This window comes from Terrapene carolina, unplaced genomic scaffold (assembly GCF_002925995.2).
Source record: "Terrapene carolina triunguis isolate 2854851 unplaced genomic scaffold, T_m_triunguis-2.0 Scaffold88, whole genome shotgun sequence".
Taxonomy (NCBI): Eukaryota; Metazoa; Chordata; order Testudines; family Emydidae; genus Terrapene; species Terrapene triunguis.
In genome coordinates, this window is record NW_020664439.1 from 27,050,739 (window position 1) to 27,069,126 (window position 18,388).

Sequence of the window (18,388 nt, forward strand, 5' to 3'; positions counted from 1 at the left end):
AAAGACTAGAACTGATTTTTATTCCAAGGGATAGCTCAGTGCAGTCTTCTCTGGTAAAAATCGTAGGGAAAATATCACATCCAAATAGAATGATTTTTTTCATCAGCCATTCCGAATGAATTACAACAATCTCCAGTATCCGAGTTAGTGATGGAATGAAAGAGTGACCAAGAGTTGTGTATTGATTCATCATCATTCTCTCTCCAGGTAATTCATTGTTGTTCACTGGCTGGCAGGGAATGGGGATGTTTTGGTGACAGTGCATTTAGACTGTAAGGTCTTTGGAGCAGGGACTGTCTCTTTGTTGTGTGTTTGTACAATGCCTAGAACAATGGGGCTCTTCAGTCTAACAGAGAAAAGGAAAACATGATCCAATGGCTGGATGTTGAAGCTAGACAAATTCAGATTGGAAATAAGGCAAAAAATTTTAACAGACTAATTAACCATTGGACCAGTTTACCAAGGGTCGTGGTGGATTCTCCATCACTAACCATTTTTAAACTGGATTGGATGTTTTGTCTTAAAAAAAAACGCTCTAGGAATGATTTTGGGGAAGTTCTATGGCCTGTGTTATACAGGAGGTCAGACTAGATGATCACAATGGTCCCTTCTGGCCTTGGAATCGATGATTACTGACTGCTATAGAGGCATCAAAGTAACACAATCATCCCATAATGCATTTAACACTGTGTGCAATTTAGAATACACAAATCTCACAGCAATAATAAGGGAGCCACAGGAGACCCTTCCACAAGCACTGGCAAGAAACCCTCTGATATTTCAGATCCTACAGGAGTTCCCAAGAAGATCAGGGCTGAGGTGAACCTACTTGTCAGACAAACATTTATTTATACTTGTTTCATGCAGATAAATTAAGGAGATGTAGCAGCACAATGATCACTATTTGAAATGCTAAACATGTTGAATAGAAATCACTGCTGATGTCCATTAATAATTTTAAAAGCTTTGCAAACATCACTAAAACCCTTTTCCATTTTACTACTGCTAAAAAGCATATATTTCTTCTCAGTGAACAGAAAGGTCAACTCTAACCGTGGCCTCATCCTGCTCCCTTTACTCATTCACTTAGGGTATGTTTACACAGCAAATGAAGGAGTAATTGTAATGCAGAATACCTGTGCTAGCTTTAATCTAGCTAGCACGCGGAACAGTGGTAACGAAGATGTGGTGGCACAGACTTCAATATGGGCTAGCAACCCGAGTACATACCCAGGGTCCCTGTCAGGCTTGTTCTGGGTCACCTTCCCCATACTGAAGCCTGGCCACCATGTCTACTCTATTATTATTATCCTCTCTAGCTAGGTTAAAGCTAGTAGGGGTATGCCAGCCTGTGCTACAATCACAGCTTCATTTGCTGAGTAGATATACCCATAAACCCAAGGCAATGGGACTGAGTGCAAGCAGGATTTGAGACCACTATGGGGTCCCTCATATGGGATTTGTAAAGATAACCAGTATCTGTATAAAGTTGTAACTGCAATACACTACTGCTGTGTTTTCCTGTCATTCTTCTCTTGCAGGGATAGGCAGCTACGTTAAACTACTCATGTTTAAGAGCTACAAGGAGCTTTTTCACGCAAATAATATGATCTTCCTTGAAAGAGTTAATAAGGCACTCAAAGTAAATACTGTACCAAGCACAGCAGCATTTAATTTCCCATAATTGTTCTGTCCCCTGTTGCCTAAAATGCTTTTCATATCCTTCTGGGTTCAGGTGTTTCTGTTGCTGGAAGGTAAAGACAAGTAGTGACAAGTATATTGTATTGTGTTAAAAACTAAGAAGATCATATGACCTAGAAAGAGTGAGAGAGAGGCTCACGCACGCACAGTGTTAGAGCCCATCAGCACATTAAACAATGGAGAAATGGTTTGTAGCTGATAGGAATGACGAGCAGTTAATATGCAGCAGGAAAAGCAAAACCAGAGAAGAATCTGCACCTATTTCTGCATGCATTGAACAAGCAGCACATTTCTCCAGCCTTTAATTTATGCTTTTAAAAAATGGTGTGGAAATTTAGTGCTTGCGTAAGGTCTAAACTGAAAAACCAGGAGACTGATGTCCTCGAGCCACAGGACAAGTACAGCACAAGGCAGCAGCAGCACAAACTTCACCCACATTGCCCTGGCATGGTGTCTCCATTCTCACGCAGAGCAACCATCTCTAAGCCTGAGACAATATAGCAGTCTACGTGCCCATTCAATCCATGGCCTCTCTGTTAAGGTCAGCAAAAATGCCAAGTAGTGTCAGTTATGAAGGGTTTTAGACATTTTAAATGGACATTTGCATCTGATCCAAATCCCAACAAAGTCAATGGAAGTCTTTCCACTGCCTTCAGTGTGCTTAGGAAATGGCATGTGTTCTTCAGGAACTGGACTGAGATCGCCAAACTCATGACATGGCCACTGAACAGTATTTTTCTAGCTTCAGTGGTGGGCGCTGTGGTGGAGTTCCACTTACATTTACATAACATTTCAAATAACAGTTAATTAGATGTAATGCTCACAAATCACTAATGTTCCCCTTCGAAAAGAAACTAAAATAGAAAACACGAATTGCATGTTTTGAAGGTCATTCCCAGTTCAGCTCTTTTGTGTCTTATTTGTCTCATGATTTCTCCCTGCATTTTTGTGCATACTTAGGTGATTCTGTGTTAACTGAATTTGCAAGTGGGCGGTAATGTTTTCCACAAGAACAGAAAACACATTCTCAAAGGCACTAGGAGTTTCTCTTTCAACAAAATATAGAGCGTGATTGAAAGAGCGAAGGAGGCTGATGGTAGCTGAGCTGTGCCACAAGTTTCAAGTGTTATGTGCCACAATTCAGAAACCCAGTAGTCGTGATGAGCAGTATTTTTTCTAAAATCTGGACATTATAAATCAAAATATTTAGCCAGGCTACAGTGAAAAGATGAACTAGTTTTTAGGGACAAGGTACCCAGGTGCTGAGGTATTGGTGAATCTGATTGTTGAAGCTCAAATGGGGAGCAGCTGGCTCTCAAATCCTCTGGAGCCTGATCCTTATTTTAATCTTGTCAACATCTATCTTTAAAGAAACACAACCATAATATGTGGGGATAGGTTCATCCACACCAGCAGAATATCTGATGAAGGAAGTAGGTAGGCACCCCCCAGTACATCCCTATCATCACCAGACCTCAACTGCTTGTTTTACTGAGTGTCTAATGCCTGCAGCGGACACATCTGTATAAAACATAATAGGATCAGACCTGTTTGTCTCCTTCTGGGATGTGTATTAAAAGGAAGTGCTTGATCCTGCACAGTTTTCCTACTTACCTCAGTAATAGCTCACCTGAATAAGACTTATGAAGAGATAATTAAAAAACATTCTCCTGGTACCTTCCAAAAAGGATCGCTAAGTGTCCTAACTCATTATGGAAACATCAGAGCCAGAATTCTGTCACTTCAGCAGTAGAGAGCACACAAAATAATACAAATAACTTGTTTCTAGCACTTTATTTGGTTATTAAGGAACAGGGCAAATTTTAGGTACTTTTCAAAATAACAGCATAACCCTCACTCTATATAGCGCCTTGCAAATGGGATGTGACTTGACAGTTAGGTAGTGAGGACAGCAAGCTATGTCCCTGGGGAACCTACTTATTCTTTCATAGGCTAGTAGACGTAAATATATGTTCAAGGGCCTCATAAAGGCTTGAATATTTTTTTACATTGATCATTTCCCCAAATTGGCTCCTAATAAAATGGCCAACATGAAGTTGTACTTGCTTCTAGGATTGTTTGCATTCTTTCTGCGTATGCTGGTCATTCAAGGTGCAGAAGGTACATGTAGATTGCTAGGAAAATTTGATTTACATGGCTATGTGGAATCTGAGAACCATATGCTGATAATAGGAGGAATGTTTCCCATTCACTTCAGGACTATACCAGAAAAAGAACCAACTACTTCAGAGCCAGTGTCACCAAAATGTGAAGGGTAAGACATTTCCCCTCCTGTGCAGGTAGCAGCTTGGCAGATAAATAAGGTGTGTGTGTGTGTGTGTGTGTGTGTGTGTGTGCGCACGCACCAGTGCAGGTGTTTTATTACTGGATAAAAAATGGTAGAATTCGTAAGATGTGCAAACAGTGGCTTCCACTTAAGAGAAGCTGAAGGGTAGCTCTGAGTGGCTTGACCAAGGAAGAACTCTTTTAGACTCACCCGTCAGAAATGCTATCTACAGACTAGACATGGCTCCTTTGGGTACAAGAGACAGATACAGCAAGTGCATCCATTTTTATGGAAGATTTTGCTCAATATTGTGCGTAAAGCTGACTCCAGTGTCTAGCCACCAATATGCAGTCAGCAGAATGCCTGTGTTAAAACCTGAATTTTCTAGCGTCATTTATTAATTATTCTGAGCAGTTGTGATGTTCAGCATCTGGCCGGAGGGTACTGGGGATGCTCAATAGTTCCTGGACCCAACAAAGCACTTAAACGGATGCCTCACTTTATGCACACAGCTAATCCCAATGATTTAAGTGGGAATATAAATGAGTTGTAAATTAAGCATCTGCTTAAATGCAGTGCTGGATCAGAGTCTAGGTGCTCAAACACCACTGCAGCAGTTGCAGCATGAAAAACTTGATGGAATAAGGTAGAATAGCCAATACACTAGAAAGGTGTAATTTCTTCTCTAACACCCCATCATTTACAACACAGAGTAAAATCACACCTGTTTTTGTTGTCCAGTAACCATGAAATAGTGTCTACATTGTGGGGGCACTAAAATGTCACAGATTTTATTGATACATCTTTGTGCTGTTCTGGAAAGGCCATTCTCAGCAAAGAGAGAGCATTATGTACGCTTAAGGGGTTTAAGACTCAGTTTAAGCCAGGGCTATTCACTGCATTCAGTGAACTGTATGGTAGTCTGTACTGTGAATTGCCCAGGGGGACTCTACTAAGACCACTGCAGCGAGTTTATGAATAAAGGTAATTGCATACCATGTATTAACCATATTTTGTTCTGTATGTCTTAGGAGCCAATAAAGTTGATTCTGAAAGGAGACAAAAATGGCACAGAACACTTTGCTATTGCTAGTATCATGTGTCCAATGCAGGAAGGTGCTGTGTTCCTGAAGTTTCCATTGCTGTCAATGGGGATTGCAGGTGGTCAGCACCCCTTTTCAGGATCAGACCCATATTGCATACTATTTGAATATAGAGCAAGGACCTAATCTTCTTCCCACTGACTTCAATGGATGCTGGTTGGAGGCTATATAGACCCTTGTTTCTTGCACAGATCTTCCATTGAAGTCAACAGGAATTTTGCACAAAAACTGACAATAGAATATGGGCCATAAAAAAGAATCCTTGTAGCCTTAAGCCTGAAAAATGCTAATAACACTTTGTTCCACTAATTTTATTGCATTGTCCTTTTAAACAATATGTAATTTTTATACTTGTTAAAGTTTGCTAGTGAGTAATTCCCTGTAAACCTGCCACTATGATTACTTTGTTGCAAAATGTTTTCTATTATTCTGTAGTGGTAAATAAAGAATCCTAATTCTGAGAAATGCTGAGTGCCAGCAACTCCCAAAGAATTAATTGGGAGTTACATGGGTTTAGCACCCCTCAGGATTTTATCCCCAGTAACTATCACAATAAAGTATTTGTTAAAGCTTCTGGCATTGCTGAGTCGAAAATAGCAGCAGTATTGCTGGAAATAATATCACATTTCTGAATGTATTGTAAAACAATTGTGCACACATCCCACAGAATGCAAAACAGAGCAGAAATTATGCTTTCTTCTTCTCTAAGGTAACTACAACATAGATTGGAATAGCAATAGATCCGTTTATGTTTCCTCAGGGATTTCTATTGCTGCTTTTGAGGAAGAGGAAGCATATCATATGGAAATAGGATTGGTATTTGAGTTGTTTAGATTTTTTTCCCCTTCTCAGAACAAATTGTCCAGCTGCAAGTAAAGCTGGGTGAATAATTCATAATGTATAGTTTACATGATGAATCTCACCCCTTTTTCAGTGTGAATTGTCTGTGAACAGCCATTTTTCTCAAGTGTATTTATTATTTGAAATTGTTCACCATGAATAAGGTCTATAGATTGCATCTGAGCATTTCATTAAAATTTTCATTAGAATTTTGTATCTTGTGTTGGTGAGTCTGGATTGAGCACAGAGGACACATATGTGTGTTAGGTTTCTATTCCCTAACTGAATGAATGTAGTTCTTTGAACAAAAGTACTGATATAAAAACTCAGGCTTTCAGTATCAGAATTCACTTTCCATTAAGGTGAATTCTCCAGATTGCATGGGTCTTTGGAAATGTTTCCTCCTGTTTCAATCAACAAGGTTTTGCACAAGTGCTTAATTTGTAATTGTGATAAATGAAGGGGAGGGGATAGCTCTCTTTTATGGACACCCAGCCAGTTAGCTACAAAATCCCTGTTCGTAGCTATTCTTTACTTGCTTTACCTGTAAAAGATTAAAAAAACCCATAGGTAAAAGAAAGGGAGTGGGCACCTGATCAAAAGAGCCAATGGGAGGGCTAGAACTTTTTAAAATTGGGGGGAAAAAAACGTCCCTTTGTCTGTTGTTGTTCTCCGGTCAGAGCAGGACAGGGCTGGAGCTATGCTGTAAAAAGCTTTAAAACCAGGTATGAAAAAGCATCAAATCAAACCTCAACCCTGCTTATCTGAAACCCCAATTATGTAGTAAATCAGGGAATGTCTAGGAAAACACAATTAGGGTTATTTCTCTTATTTCTTATAGGCTTGTGGACTCCTCTGTGCTAACCCCAGATGCTTTTGTTTTGCTTGTAACCTTTAAGCTGAACCTCAAGAGAGCTATCTTGAGACTTAATTTTTGTAATTGTGTTTTTTAAAGCTAGCAAAAGCCTAAGTTCCAAATGTCTTTTCTTTCTTTTTTGTTTTTAATAAAATTTACCTTTTTTTAAGAACGGGATTGGATTTTTGGTGCCCTAAGAGGTTTGTGCACATGTTGTTTAATTAGCTGGTGGCAACAGCTGATTTCCTTTGCTTTTCTTTCTCAGCTCTTCCCTGGAGCGGGGGTGAAAGGGCTTGAGGGTACCCCACAGGAAGGAATTCCCAAGTGCGGCTTCTGGGTTCTCTAAAAAGGGTTTTTTTAAGCACTTGGGTGGTGGCAGCATCTACCCATCCAAGGTCAGAGAGAAGCTGTGACCTTGGGAGTTTAATACCAGCCTGGAGTGGCCAGTATTAATTTTTAAAATCCTTGCAGGCCCTCATCTTCTGCACTCGAAGTGCCAGAGTGGGGAATCAGCCTTGACAGTAATGAAAGAGGTGCTGGAGCTAAAGCAATTTTTTACATTCATAACTGATGCAGCAAGCCCAGAGGTCTTGGGACTATGAACTGCCAAGCCTAGAGGTGCCCTGGCACAAATTAAGCACTGGTTTGCACTAAAAAGTGGTTTTAACCAAAATGCCCAGATCTGAGCATCTCTGAAATGTTTGTAGATCTTTGTAAATTTTCCAACCAGTCTGGCTTGAGTTTTCAAGGAAAGCTAAAACTAAGCAGATTTCATGTTTCATGATGACAGCTTCTAATTATTCTAATTATAGCCTGGTCAGAAAGGCTGAGAGAAAATTCAAGCAATCTGACTAATCTGCTGAGGGCTTTATCTTTCAAAGTGCAGAGGGCCCTCTACTGTCATTGGAGTCCAACAGAAGTTGAAGGCACTGAGCCGCTGGCAGGATTAGCCCTCATTCTCTGGAAAGGCACTGCATATTTATGACAAGTGAATAAAATTCATCAGCCACAGTCTTTGGTCTGGCTGTGCCATGCTTGGCACAAGACTGGGAGGTGGGAAGAGATAGAAGGGGTAAGAATATTTTCTGATAGTGATTTGTTGTGTTAGTGGAGTTTTGTCTGAGTGTAAATTTATCCTGGGATCGATCAATCTATCCTTCCTTCCTGGAAATACAAATCCCATCACCAGTGGGTCCCTCAGGATTGTTGTCCAGTCATGGGCACATCTTGGCCATGTCAGCTGAACATGTCACAAATAGCAGGTCTGCTGCTGCTACTGCTTCCTGAAGTCCAATAAAAGCAGCAGGGGCTGGAATGCTTCTGCTAGATTTTCTTGGTGACATCCTGGTCTCTTTTTCTGTTTCCCAGGAAGCACCAACATCTAGTGTAGGTTTTAACCCAGAGTGCTAGTTCCAGGCACAGTTTGGACTGTGACTCCATTAGAATGGATTGCATGGATGTGATTGTGGCAACTGGTGCTCCACCTAGAACAGTTAAAGGTTTAAAGAGAGGAAAGACTTGAAGCCTAGGCAAACACTCCTAGGTTTGAATTCATGTAACTTTCCCAGAACATTTCCAGGGGATTGGTGTACATGGTTTCATAATCTCTGAGTTTCTTATTGAATCTCAAGACAAAACTCAGAAGGAAAGGGCACGTTTCGTTAATTAATTAGTTGTAATATTGGAGGAGTATATTGGTTCATATTGAAACCTCAGAGATGAAACATTACAGCTTCTCTATTTTGGTTCTACTTTCCATAGGCAGGACTTTTACAAATTATTATCATTATTAAAGCTTCTAGGGTGTTTGTCTGTGTAGTACCTGGGCACCATTGCACCAATACATAAGCACATCAGCTTTTTCCAGAACAGGAACAAAACTTTCCTTTACTGCCTTACAGATCAAAGCCACTTTAGAAGAGTCACATTGAAGTGGATTATTTGGTGGCTTATTACCTCCAAGCTCATCACTGAGTCAGTATTTTCCTTATGAGCGGTTTGTAGCACATGCAGTCTGTTAGTGTAGAGAGAGCAGAAGTTGGTTTTAAATCTCAGAATCCCATGTTATATAGAAATCAGACAAGTACAATTGTTTCTAATTATGGTGATCTTTCTCCCCTTAAACTCTTTATTAAAATATTTACAATGTAAGAAAAGTACTTTTGACTCTCGTGCAACCAACAGCAGTGATTGCTTCTTTTTGTTTGGGTGTCTTGAAAGACTCATAAGGTGCAGTATGAAATAATTAAAGCATTTTCCCTCTGGGTTTGCCCAAATGATGGCGAAGCAGAACAGTAGGGCTTTGAGTGGAGCATGGATTTATACTCCGTTCTGAATAAATCATAATTTCAAAGGCTGAAAGTAAGACAAAGACAAAATTCATAATGTATAAGTTTGCACAGAGCTCACGCTAAGCTACTGAGGAGATGTAGGTAAAGGCACATGTCCATGGGAGGTAGCTGTGAAGAATAAAGGCAATGTCAACTTTGCTTCTGTTTACATTGTGACCTCCTATGTTTCTCTACTTGAAAGAAATCATCTACTGGGATTCTCGGGAGGAACTCCACTGCTGGTCTGATGCTAATGACAAGCTTTTGTCGAGGTGTTCTTAATATAAGATGAGGTGGGTGAGAACAAAGTGTCACTGGAAAATGACGTATCAAAAAAAAAGTGGCTGGTTCTCAGCCAGTTTGGCTCTGAGGATGATGGAGTGACTACAAAATAAGGACCTGCTCCTGTAGTCATTACTCAGCTGAATGGTCAGTGATTGCAATAGGATAACAAAGATAATGAGACTACTCATGAGTAAGGGCTGCAGGATTAGACCCTCCATGATCATTCACTTACTATTCATTTTGGAGCTGATCCTGGGAGGTGCTGAGTGCCTTCTAGGAAGTTTCTGAACATTCTCCAATCAGATCAACTTTTACAGGATCAGATTTCATCAAAACCCATTACTTTTCAGGGAAAACCATGCACTCACAACATGTGTTGCTTTGCTTTTAGGAATGACACAAGAAGTGCATTCCATGTGAAGTGCTTTTGGCAAATGTATTCAGCACTGACAAATACTTTGTCTTTGCAGGTTTAACTTCCGAGGTTTCCGTTGGGCCAGAGCTATGATACATGCCATCCAGGAGGTGAACAATAGGCTAGATATTCTACCAAATATAACACTGGGTTATCACATCTATGATACCTGCTTTACAACATCCAAAACTGTTGAAGGGACTTTGGCATACTTGACTGGACAGAATGAAACAATGCCCAACTTCAGATGCAGTGCTGGTGCACCTCTTGTAGCAGTCATTGGAGCTGGTGGATCAACATTGACTATTGCTTCTTCAAGAATCGTAGGGCTCTATTATTTCCCTGAGGTAACTGAAGGTTGTATTTGTTTAAAATCTAAATATAATGAGCAATATTTGAGAGACAAAGTGGGTGAAGAAATATCTGTTATTGAACCAACTTCTGATGATGAATGAGACAAGCTTTCGAGCTACACAGAGCTCTTTTTCAGGTCTGGGAAAGGTGCTCAGAGTGTCACAGTTAAACACAAGGTGGAATTTCCCAGACCTGAAGAAGAGCTCTGTGTAAGCTCAAAAGCTTGTCTCTTCACCAACGGAAGTTGGTCCAATAGAAAAGTTATCTCATCCAACTTGTCTCTCTGAGTTAAGACACCATTCAAGGTGAAGTGGCCAGTCAACACCTTGAATGCTCTTCACTTTGAATGATCTAACACATATTGTAAGAACTTTCCACCATTTTACTGGCTACAAAACAGGCTTATCTAGCCGTTGAAGGACCACTTCTGTGTAGGGGAATCCTTGGCTGGCTCAAAGCCACCCAGTAGCTCATACACTGTTTCCTTCCCAGCAGACAGTGCAGGGACCATGGCTGGGCAAAGAGTGGTGTGACCAAGGCTTCTCTGAGTGCTGGTGACCCCTGGCTCCTCATAATTACATTTTCATTGCTAGGCTTCAGAGTGCACACCCAGTTGACTTGGAGCATTCACACTTCTCTCAGCGCTATTGTTTCACGCTGTCTGTATTGCATTGGTTTACACTTGGTTTACCTTTTGAAATTTTTCACCATAACCATAAAGGCTTGTTATTTAGTTTTATTTGAAATGAAAATTTAGGTTCTGGAATACACATACACAGCAACATAAAAATAATCTCTAATGATGCAGCAGTTTGAGGCTGCATAGTCACATTATACACTGGGCTCCGGCTTTGGTGAATGTTGCCCTATAAATACCAAAGATAGCTAAATAGAAGAAAGTGAAAAACAAAGCAGTAACTGGGTCAGTAATCCCTGCCTCAATACTTTTTTTTTTTTTTTTGTAGGTTGGTTATGCCTCCTCCTGCTCGGTTCTTTCTGACAAATACCAGTTCCCTTCCTTTCTGCGCACTATACCGAATGATAACCATCAGTCACTGGCTATGGCAGAACTTGTTCGACATTTTGGTTGGGTATGGATAGGAACAATAGCAGCAGATGACGACTATGGAAAATATGGAATCAAGTATTTTAAACAAAATGTAGAGAAATCTGGAATCTGCATTGCTTTCTCTGAGACCATTCCAAAAATATTTTCCAGGGAAAAAATACTAGCAGTTGTGGAAGCTATAAAAGAATCCACAGCAAATATCATTGTAGTGTATTCCTCTGATATTGACCTCAGTCCCTTAATGGAAGAAATTGCAAACAGTAACATTACTGGCAAAACCTGGATTGCAAGTGAGGCCTGGGTTACATCAGCACTAATTGCTAAACCTGAATATTTTTCATTCCTTGGTGGGACCATTGGTTTTGGAGTACGGAGAGGTGACATACCAGGATTAAAAGACTTTCTGCTTGATGTGCATCCAGATAATGCTGCTAGTGATGACTTGACTATTGAGTTCTGGCAGACTGCTTTCAATTGCACTTGGCCTAACAGCACGGTACCTTATAATACAGATTTTAGAATAAATGTAACAGGTCGAGAGAGTGGAGTACATCCTGTTTCTGATCAGCTCTGTACTGGAAAGGAGAAACTGGAGGACATAAAAAATACCTACCTGGATGTTTCAGAGCTCAGAATAACATATAATGTCTATAAAGCTGTGTTCACTGTGGCCCATGCCCTTAACAATCTAGACACCTGTGTAGAAGGAAATGGACCATTTCCAAAAAATTCCTGTGCAATTATATATGATTTTGAGCCCTGGCAGGTAAGCATTGCTTTTCCCTATCATAATTTTACATAATGAATTAAAGAGAGAACTTTAATGTGGTATCTGCAATTGCATTTAACTTTCTTTTAATTTTTAAAAGTGTATCTATAAAGAAAATAAATTCAATATTAATAGCAGAAAAATTAAATATAAAATGAGTAATAGGTAAATTTGAAATATATGCTGAAATCAAGTGACGAGTTATGGTTTGCACTAAATGAGCCTGATTCAGATTTTGCTTACACTTGTGTAAACCGGGTGGAAGGATGGTATTGTGGTTAGGGCCTCTACCCTAAGAGTCAGGAGACCTGGCTTCAGTTCCTTGCCCAACCACAGACTTCCTGTATGACCTTGGGCTAGTCAGTCTATATATGAGTTAATAATAGCACTTCCCTATCCCACAGGGATGATGTGAGGTGCTCAGATATTATTATTTGATTTACCATAGGACCAGGAGCCTCAGTCATGGACCAGGACCCCGTTGTGCGAGGTGCTGTACAAACATAGAACAAAAAGATAGTCCTTTCCCTAAAGAGCTTACAGTCATGGGTCAGACAAAAGATCAATGGCTACAGACAGACCGATAGGGGAGTACAAGGAAACAATGAGACAATATTGGTCAGCATGATAAGCTGTAAGTAGATAACAGAATGGAGTTATGCTGGTGTGAAATCAGAATCAGGCCCTTTGAACATAAGGTCGTCGTTAGCTGAGACTGTGTTTATTATGTTGTCTGTGCACATTTTCTGATGTCTTTTCCTTGCTTTCAAGTTCTTGGGTTTTGTAAATGATGTGAGAGATAACTACTCTAGGCCAGAGTCTGATACTCTTACACTGAGTAGCACCTTGCTCCACAAGTAGCCTCACTGATTTCATGGGGACTAGTTGAGGAGTAAGGTTCTACCCAACATGAGTAAGGGTGGCAGAAATTGGTACAATGTTATCACTTGGACACACCAGACATAGAAGGTATATATGTGATGGGTTGGATCACAGAAAACCTCTTGGGAACTGCCAACTGATGTGCTGGGACTACCTCTGAGCCCGCTTTCCCTAGCAGCTTGGGACTTCAGAGCTCTGCCTGGTTTGAGCCAGACATGCTAGCCTGCTACAAACTTGGATCCAGGTCTGAACAACATCCCCCAAAAGTTGCAGGCTTAACTGAAAACCGCTTAAGAAGTGTTCCTGTCCCCAACACTCAGATGCCCAGCTCCCAGTGGGGTCCAAACCCCAAATAAATCTGTTTTACCCTGTATAAAGCTTTATTCAGGGTAAACTCATAAATTGTCCCCCCCCCCCAGTATTAATACATACTCTGGGTTAACTAATAAGTAAAAAGTGATTTTATTAAATACAAAAAGTAGGATTTAAGTGGTTCCAAGTAATAACAGACAGAACAAAGTGTGTATTATTACCCAGCAAAATAAAATAAAACACGCAAGTCTAAACCTAATACAGTAAGAAAGTGATTACAGATGAAATCTCACCCTCAGAGATGTTCCAGTAAGCTTCTTTTACAGACTAGCCTCCTTCTAGCCTGGGTCCAGCAATCACTCACACCCCTGTGGTTACTGTCCTTTGTTCCAGTTTCTTTCAGGTATCCTTTGGGGGTGGAGAGGCTATCTCTTGAGCCAGCTGAAGACAAAATGGAGGGGTCTCCCAGGGGCTTAAATAGACTTTCTTTTGTGGGTGGAGACCCCCTCCTCTCTCCTATGCAGCATCCAGCTCCCAGATGGAGTTTTGGAGTCACATGGGCAAGTCACATGTCCATGCATGACTCAGTTCCTTACAAATAGCAGCCATTGCTTACATGCTACCTTGAATGTCCCCAAGGAGACTTCTTATTTGGATTAGAGTCTTCCAAGGTTCCTATGTCTGTTAAGTGTTTCTTAATTGGGCACTTAACTTGCAAATTCCTTTCTTAAGAAGCTGACCAAATGCCTTACTAAGGCTACTTAAAATCAAACAAGTACACAGCCAATATGCATAACTTCGAATACAAAAATGATACATGCATACAAATAGGATGAATATATTCAGTAGATCATAACCTTTTGAATGGCATATGTAGCATAAAACATATTCCAGTTATATATATTCCAGGGAATGAAGCAGCTCCTTAGCTATGTAAATTTGTCACAGACCCACTTAAATTAATGGGTTTAGGATAATTTATACTAGATGAGGATCTGCCCCAATATATGTCAGAGGAACTTGAGGCCATTATTTTACACAGAGAGGGTGAATGCTGTAGGTGAAATGAACTTCCATCTGAGGTGGTAAAATCAAGTAGTATTAATGGACCTGAGCAGAATTACACAGAAGTTTTACTACATAGAATTTAATGAGTTAAAAGGAATATTATTCAGTTTGGTAGCGTAGTAAGCAGCAAGCAGCCCATCCTTTTGGGGACACGGAAGGGGATTTTTCATCAGTCATGCTTTTCTTCCTATGGGAGGGATTACTTGACCACTTATCTGGCACAAGATTATATGTACATATATTTTAAAACTTATCTTACTTTAAGTTTTTAAAATCTTTGAGGCAATTCTAGACATGACAGGTCCATGTCCTACTTCAGATCCTTCCCAGCTATGTAACTAGTGTACATAACTCTGTAAATTAATTTGACAATCACTTTCCCCCTGTTTTATAGTTAATGTACTATCTGAAGAATGTTAAATTTACCACCTTTGACAATGAGCTAGTAAAGATAGATGACAATGGAGATGTGTATGCGTCATATGACATTATAAACTGGCAGTTGAATGAGACTGGAGAAATCTCCTTTGTGAAGATTGGAATCTATAATGATACAAAAGATGGGCATGAGATGAAGATATATAATAACGACTCCATATTCTGGAACACTCCAACATTAAAAGTTAGTAATCTTTGCCTCTTTTCTTCTTAATGGATCTCTGTGACTACTGAGACTGGTGTTATGCAAATTAATTTTTTTTACTGTTACTTTGCCTGCTGTTATCCCACCTCCTAGTCATTTCCCTACCTCTATTAGTCTGTTTATTTAATTGCTGTGTATAGTCAAAATACTAGATTGTAAAATCTCTGGGGCAGGGATTGTAATTTGTGTTGTGTGCACAGAGTATAGGTACAAATGGGACTCTTATCCCTAATTATGGTCAGTAGGCACTGCTGCGATAGAAATAAATAATAATAATAATAATGATTAATAAAAGACAATGCAGACTAGCCTGTGATTACTTGGTGTTGGCCATATCATGAAGTCCTTACTCACTGACTTAATGGGAGTGTTGCCTGAGTAAGGATTGCAGGTTTTGGCCCCTTAGGAAGCTTTTTTGAACATTTTTCAATGTGTTTGAAGTCACATATTTAATAAACAAATATATCTGTTTGTTCAAATACATATATAATATCTTTGTTTAGAAACCAATCTTATCTAGAAACTAGCCTGTTTGGTTATGTACAGAGCTATAGAGCTTTTTGTACAGGATATTATTTTCATTTAAAATACAACCTGTTTCTTCTTTATAAAAATGTATTCTTTTACTCTTTGGGTGACGTTTGCTTCCTCTCTCAGTAATGGATAACTTTTGTTGTTGTTGCATTTTTAATGTTCCAGCAGCACATAAATTATTTAGTACACACTGCTGTAGTTTAGTCTGGCCAGCACATCTGGTGGAAAAATAACAAATAATACATTTGATCTGGAGCACAAAGCCGAGCTCTTAAGTTTTAGGGGTGGAAAAAAGATGACAAGGTTCCAATGATAATAAATGAACTTTTTTGGGAGCCCAGGTTTGCACATTGGGAATGATCCATTTTTAGCTACATATTTATATACCTAATGCATTTCTCTGTATAGAAATAGATTTGACATTGTATTCTGTTCCTTTTAGCCTCCGCGTTCTGTGTGTACTGAAAACTGCCAACCTGGTGCTAGAAAGGGGATCCGACACGGGGTGCCTGCATGCTGTTTTGTCTGTATTCCATGTGCAGATGGAGAGATAAGTAATAAAACAGGTACAGCACAAAAGCCTCATGTAAGAATAAATAGGTATAGACATATCACTGATTTCATCCAGATAATATAATAGATCATTCAGATCTATATGAGATAAAATTAGAATGACCAGAGTTCTTCCAGATACAGTAGAATTTTTGTAACAGGCAAACTCAGGGCTTCATAAAATCTCTCTCTGTCTACGGTATTTCTAGAACACCCTTCACCATTGTATTGAGGTACTTATACCTAAACACTCCAATTCAGTATGAAAATATTTCTGAAAACTCAACATTTTCCACAAAACTGAAATTCAGTTTCCCAGCTAGCTCTATTTTAAATACCAGCTGTTAATTCATAGATTATATAGCCAGAAGTGACCATTTTGATCATCTAGTCTGATCTCCTAGGCCATAGGACTTCTGAATTAATTCCTGGTTGAACTAGAGTAATCTTTTAGAAAAATATCCAGTCTGATTTAAAAATTGCCAGTGATGGAGAATCTACCACAACCTTTGGTAAGTTGTTCCAATGGTTAATTATCTTCGCTGTTAAACATTTGCACCCTATTTTGAGTCTGAATTTCTTTAGCTTCAACTTCTAGCCATTGGATCTTGTTATATCTTTGTCTGCTAGACTGAAGAGCCCTCAGTTACCAAATTTCTGATCCCCATGTAGGTACTTAGAGTGTGATCAAGTCACCCTTAACCTTCTCTTTGGGTAGTAAAGAGATTGAGCTTCTTGAGTTTTTCACTGTAAAGTATGTTTACCAATCATTTTATCAGTCTCATGGCACTTCTCTGAACCCTCTACAGTCCTTCAACTATTAGGAACATGTCAACATGAAGAATGCTATTTAAATGACATAGCATGCCTTATACCAGCTATTTTCAATTAATGAAATGCATTGAATAAATTTTATCCCCAGCAGCTATCCCAGTTAAGTGGGGTGAGATTCCATTAGCAGGCAGAATCCATCTGCCCAAACTTCTTAGTGGTTAACTTCTGTGCTTCACCGGACTGGAAAAAGCTTTATTTTGTATCCCCCCCGCCCCAGAAAACACACATCTGTAGCAAACTTGGTAATGAGAGTCTTTTTCAAACAGATACATTTAACAGTCCATGCCTAAATCAATTAAAAAATATTTTATGTATTTAACAGATGCAAGAGAATGCTTTCCATGTCCTGATGATTACTGTTCCAATACACTCAAGAATGAATGTGTGCTAAAGGAGGTGGAGTTTCTGGCTTATGATGAAGCTTTAGGGACCACACTGGTAGCTGTCTCTCTATTTGGAGCTTGTATTGTCCTTTCTGTGACCATTGTTTATAGGATTCACAGGGACACTGCTGTTGTGAAAGCCAATGACCGAGGGTTGAGCTTTCTCATTCAGCTATCTCTTGTCATTACTTTGTTAACTTCCTTCCTTTTTGTTGGTAAACCAAAAGAATGGTCGTGTCAGATCCGCCAAGTGACTCTTGCCCTGGGGTTTTCTCTTTGCTTGTCCTGTATACTGGGAAAAACTATTGCACTCCTGTTAACATATAGAGGTAGCAAGTTGAACGCTGCAGAGAAGCATGACCATATATCCATGCAATCTTTTCATCAAAAACTTCTTGTGCTAATTTCTATGATAATTGAAGTGTGTATTTGCACGGCCTATCTCACATGTATACCTCCATATGTGTACAAAAATATGGAATTCCAAAATGTAAAGATAATTCTTGAGTGTAATGAAGGCTCCATAGAATTTTTATGTACTATGTTTGGGTTTGATGTATTTCTTGCTGTATTATGCTTCATCACTGCCTTCATAGCTCGCAAGTTACCAGATAATTTTAATGAAGCTAAATTTATCACTTTTGGGATGCTGGTATTCTTCATAGTCTGGATTTCTTTTGTTCCAGCCTATTTAAGCACAAGAGGGAAATTCAAAGTAGTTGTTGAGATATTTGCAATTTTGGCCTCAAGCTTTGGTTTGCTTGGTTGCATATTTCTGCCAAAACGTTACATTATTTTATTGAAGCCAGAAAGGAATACAGAGGAAATAATCTCGGGCAAAGCCACCACTAATGACAATAGTGCTCCATCCACCTCAGCTTCATGCACCAGTGAGGTTACCAACAGTACCCTCTCCTCAATGGTACTTGATGAGTAGTAGTAGGTTTTTTTAGTCCTTGCTCTTCAGCATTTACTGTGATGATGTGCTTTATCTTCCTCAGTACTGATAGACAATTCCAGTGGATTCTCATGTATCATCAAATTGCCATTATTTCCAGTGGAAGTTATGGATTCTGGTTCTCGATGACACAACCAAAATCACACCATATTACATGTGCTGAGAAAATAATGCAGGTCATCACTGGGGAGCTTTTATGGTTGGATTTTTGCT

At 39.5% G+C, this 18,388-nt stretch overlaps 1 protein-coding gene across 1 annotated transcript; it reads left to right on the plus strand.

Annotated features, from left to right (window-relative positions):
- The first annotated feature begins 3,830 nt into the window (after positions 1-3,830).
- On the plus strand, positions 3,831-18,154 carry LOC112101794 (vomeronasal type-2 receptor 1-like). The gene is made up of 6 exons (XM_024192655.1): positions 3,831-3,976; positions 9,873-10,164; positions 11,137-12,006; positions 14,666-14,893; positions 15,891-16,014; positions 17,157-18,154. The coding sequence occupies exons 1-6, from the start codon at positions 3,882-3,884 to the stop codon at positions 18,152-18,154; spliced, it is 2,607 nt and encodes an 868-aa protein (XP_024048423.1). The 5' UTR covers positions 3,831-3,881.
- The last annotated feature ends 234 nt before the right edge of the window (positions 18,155-18,388 follow it).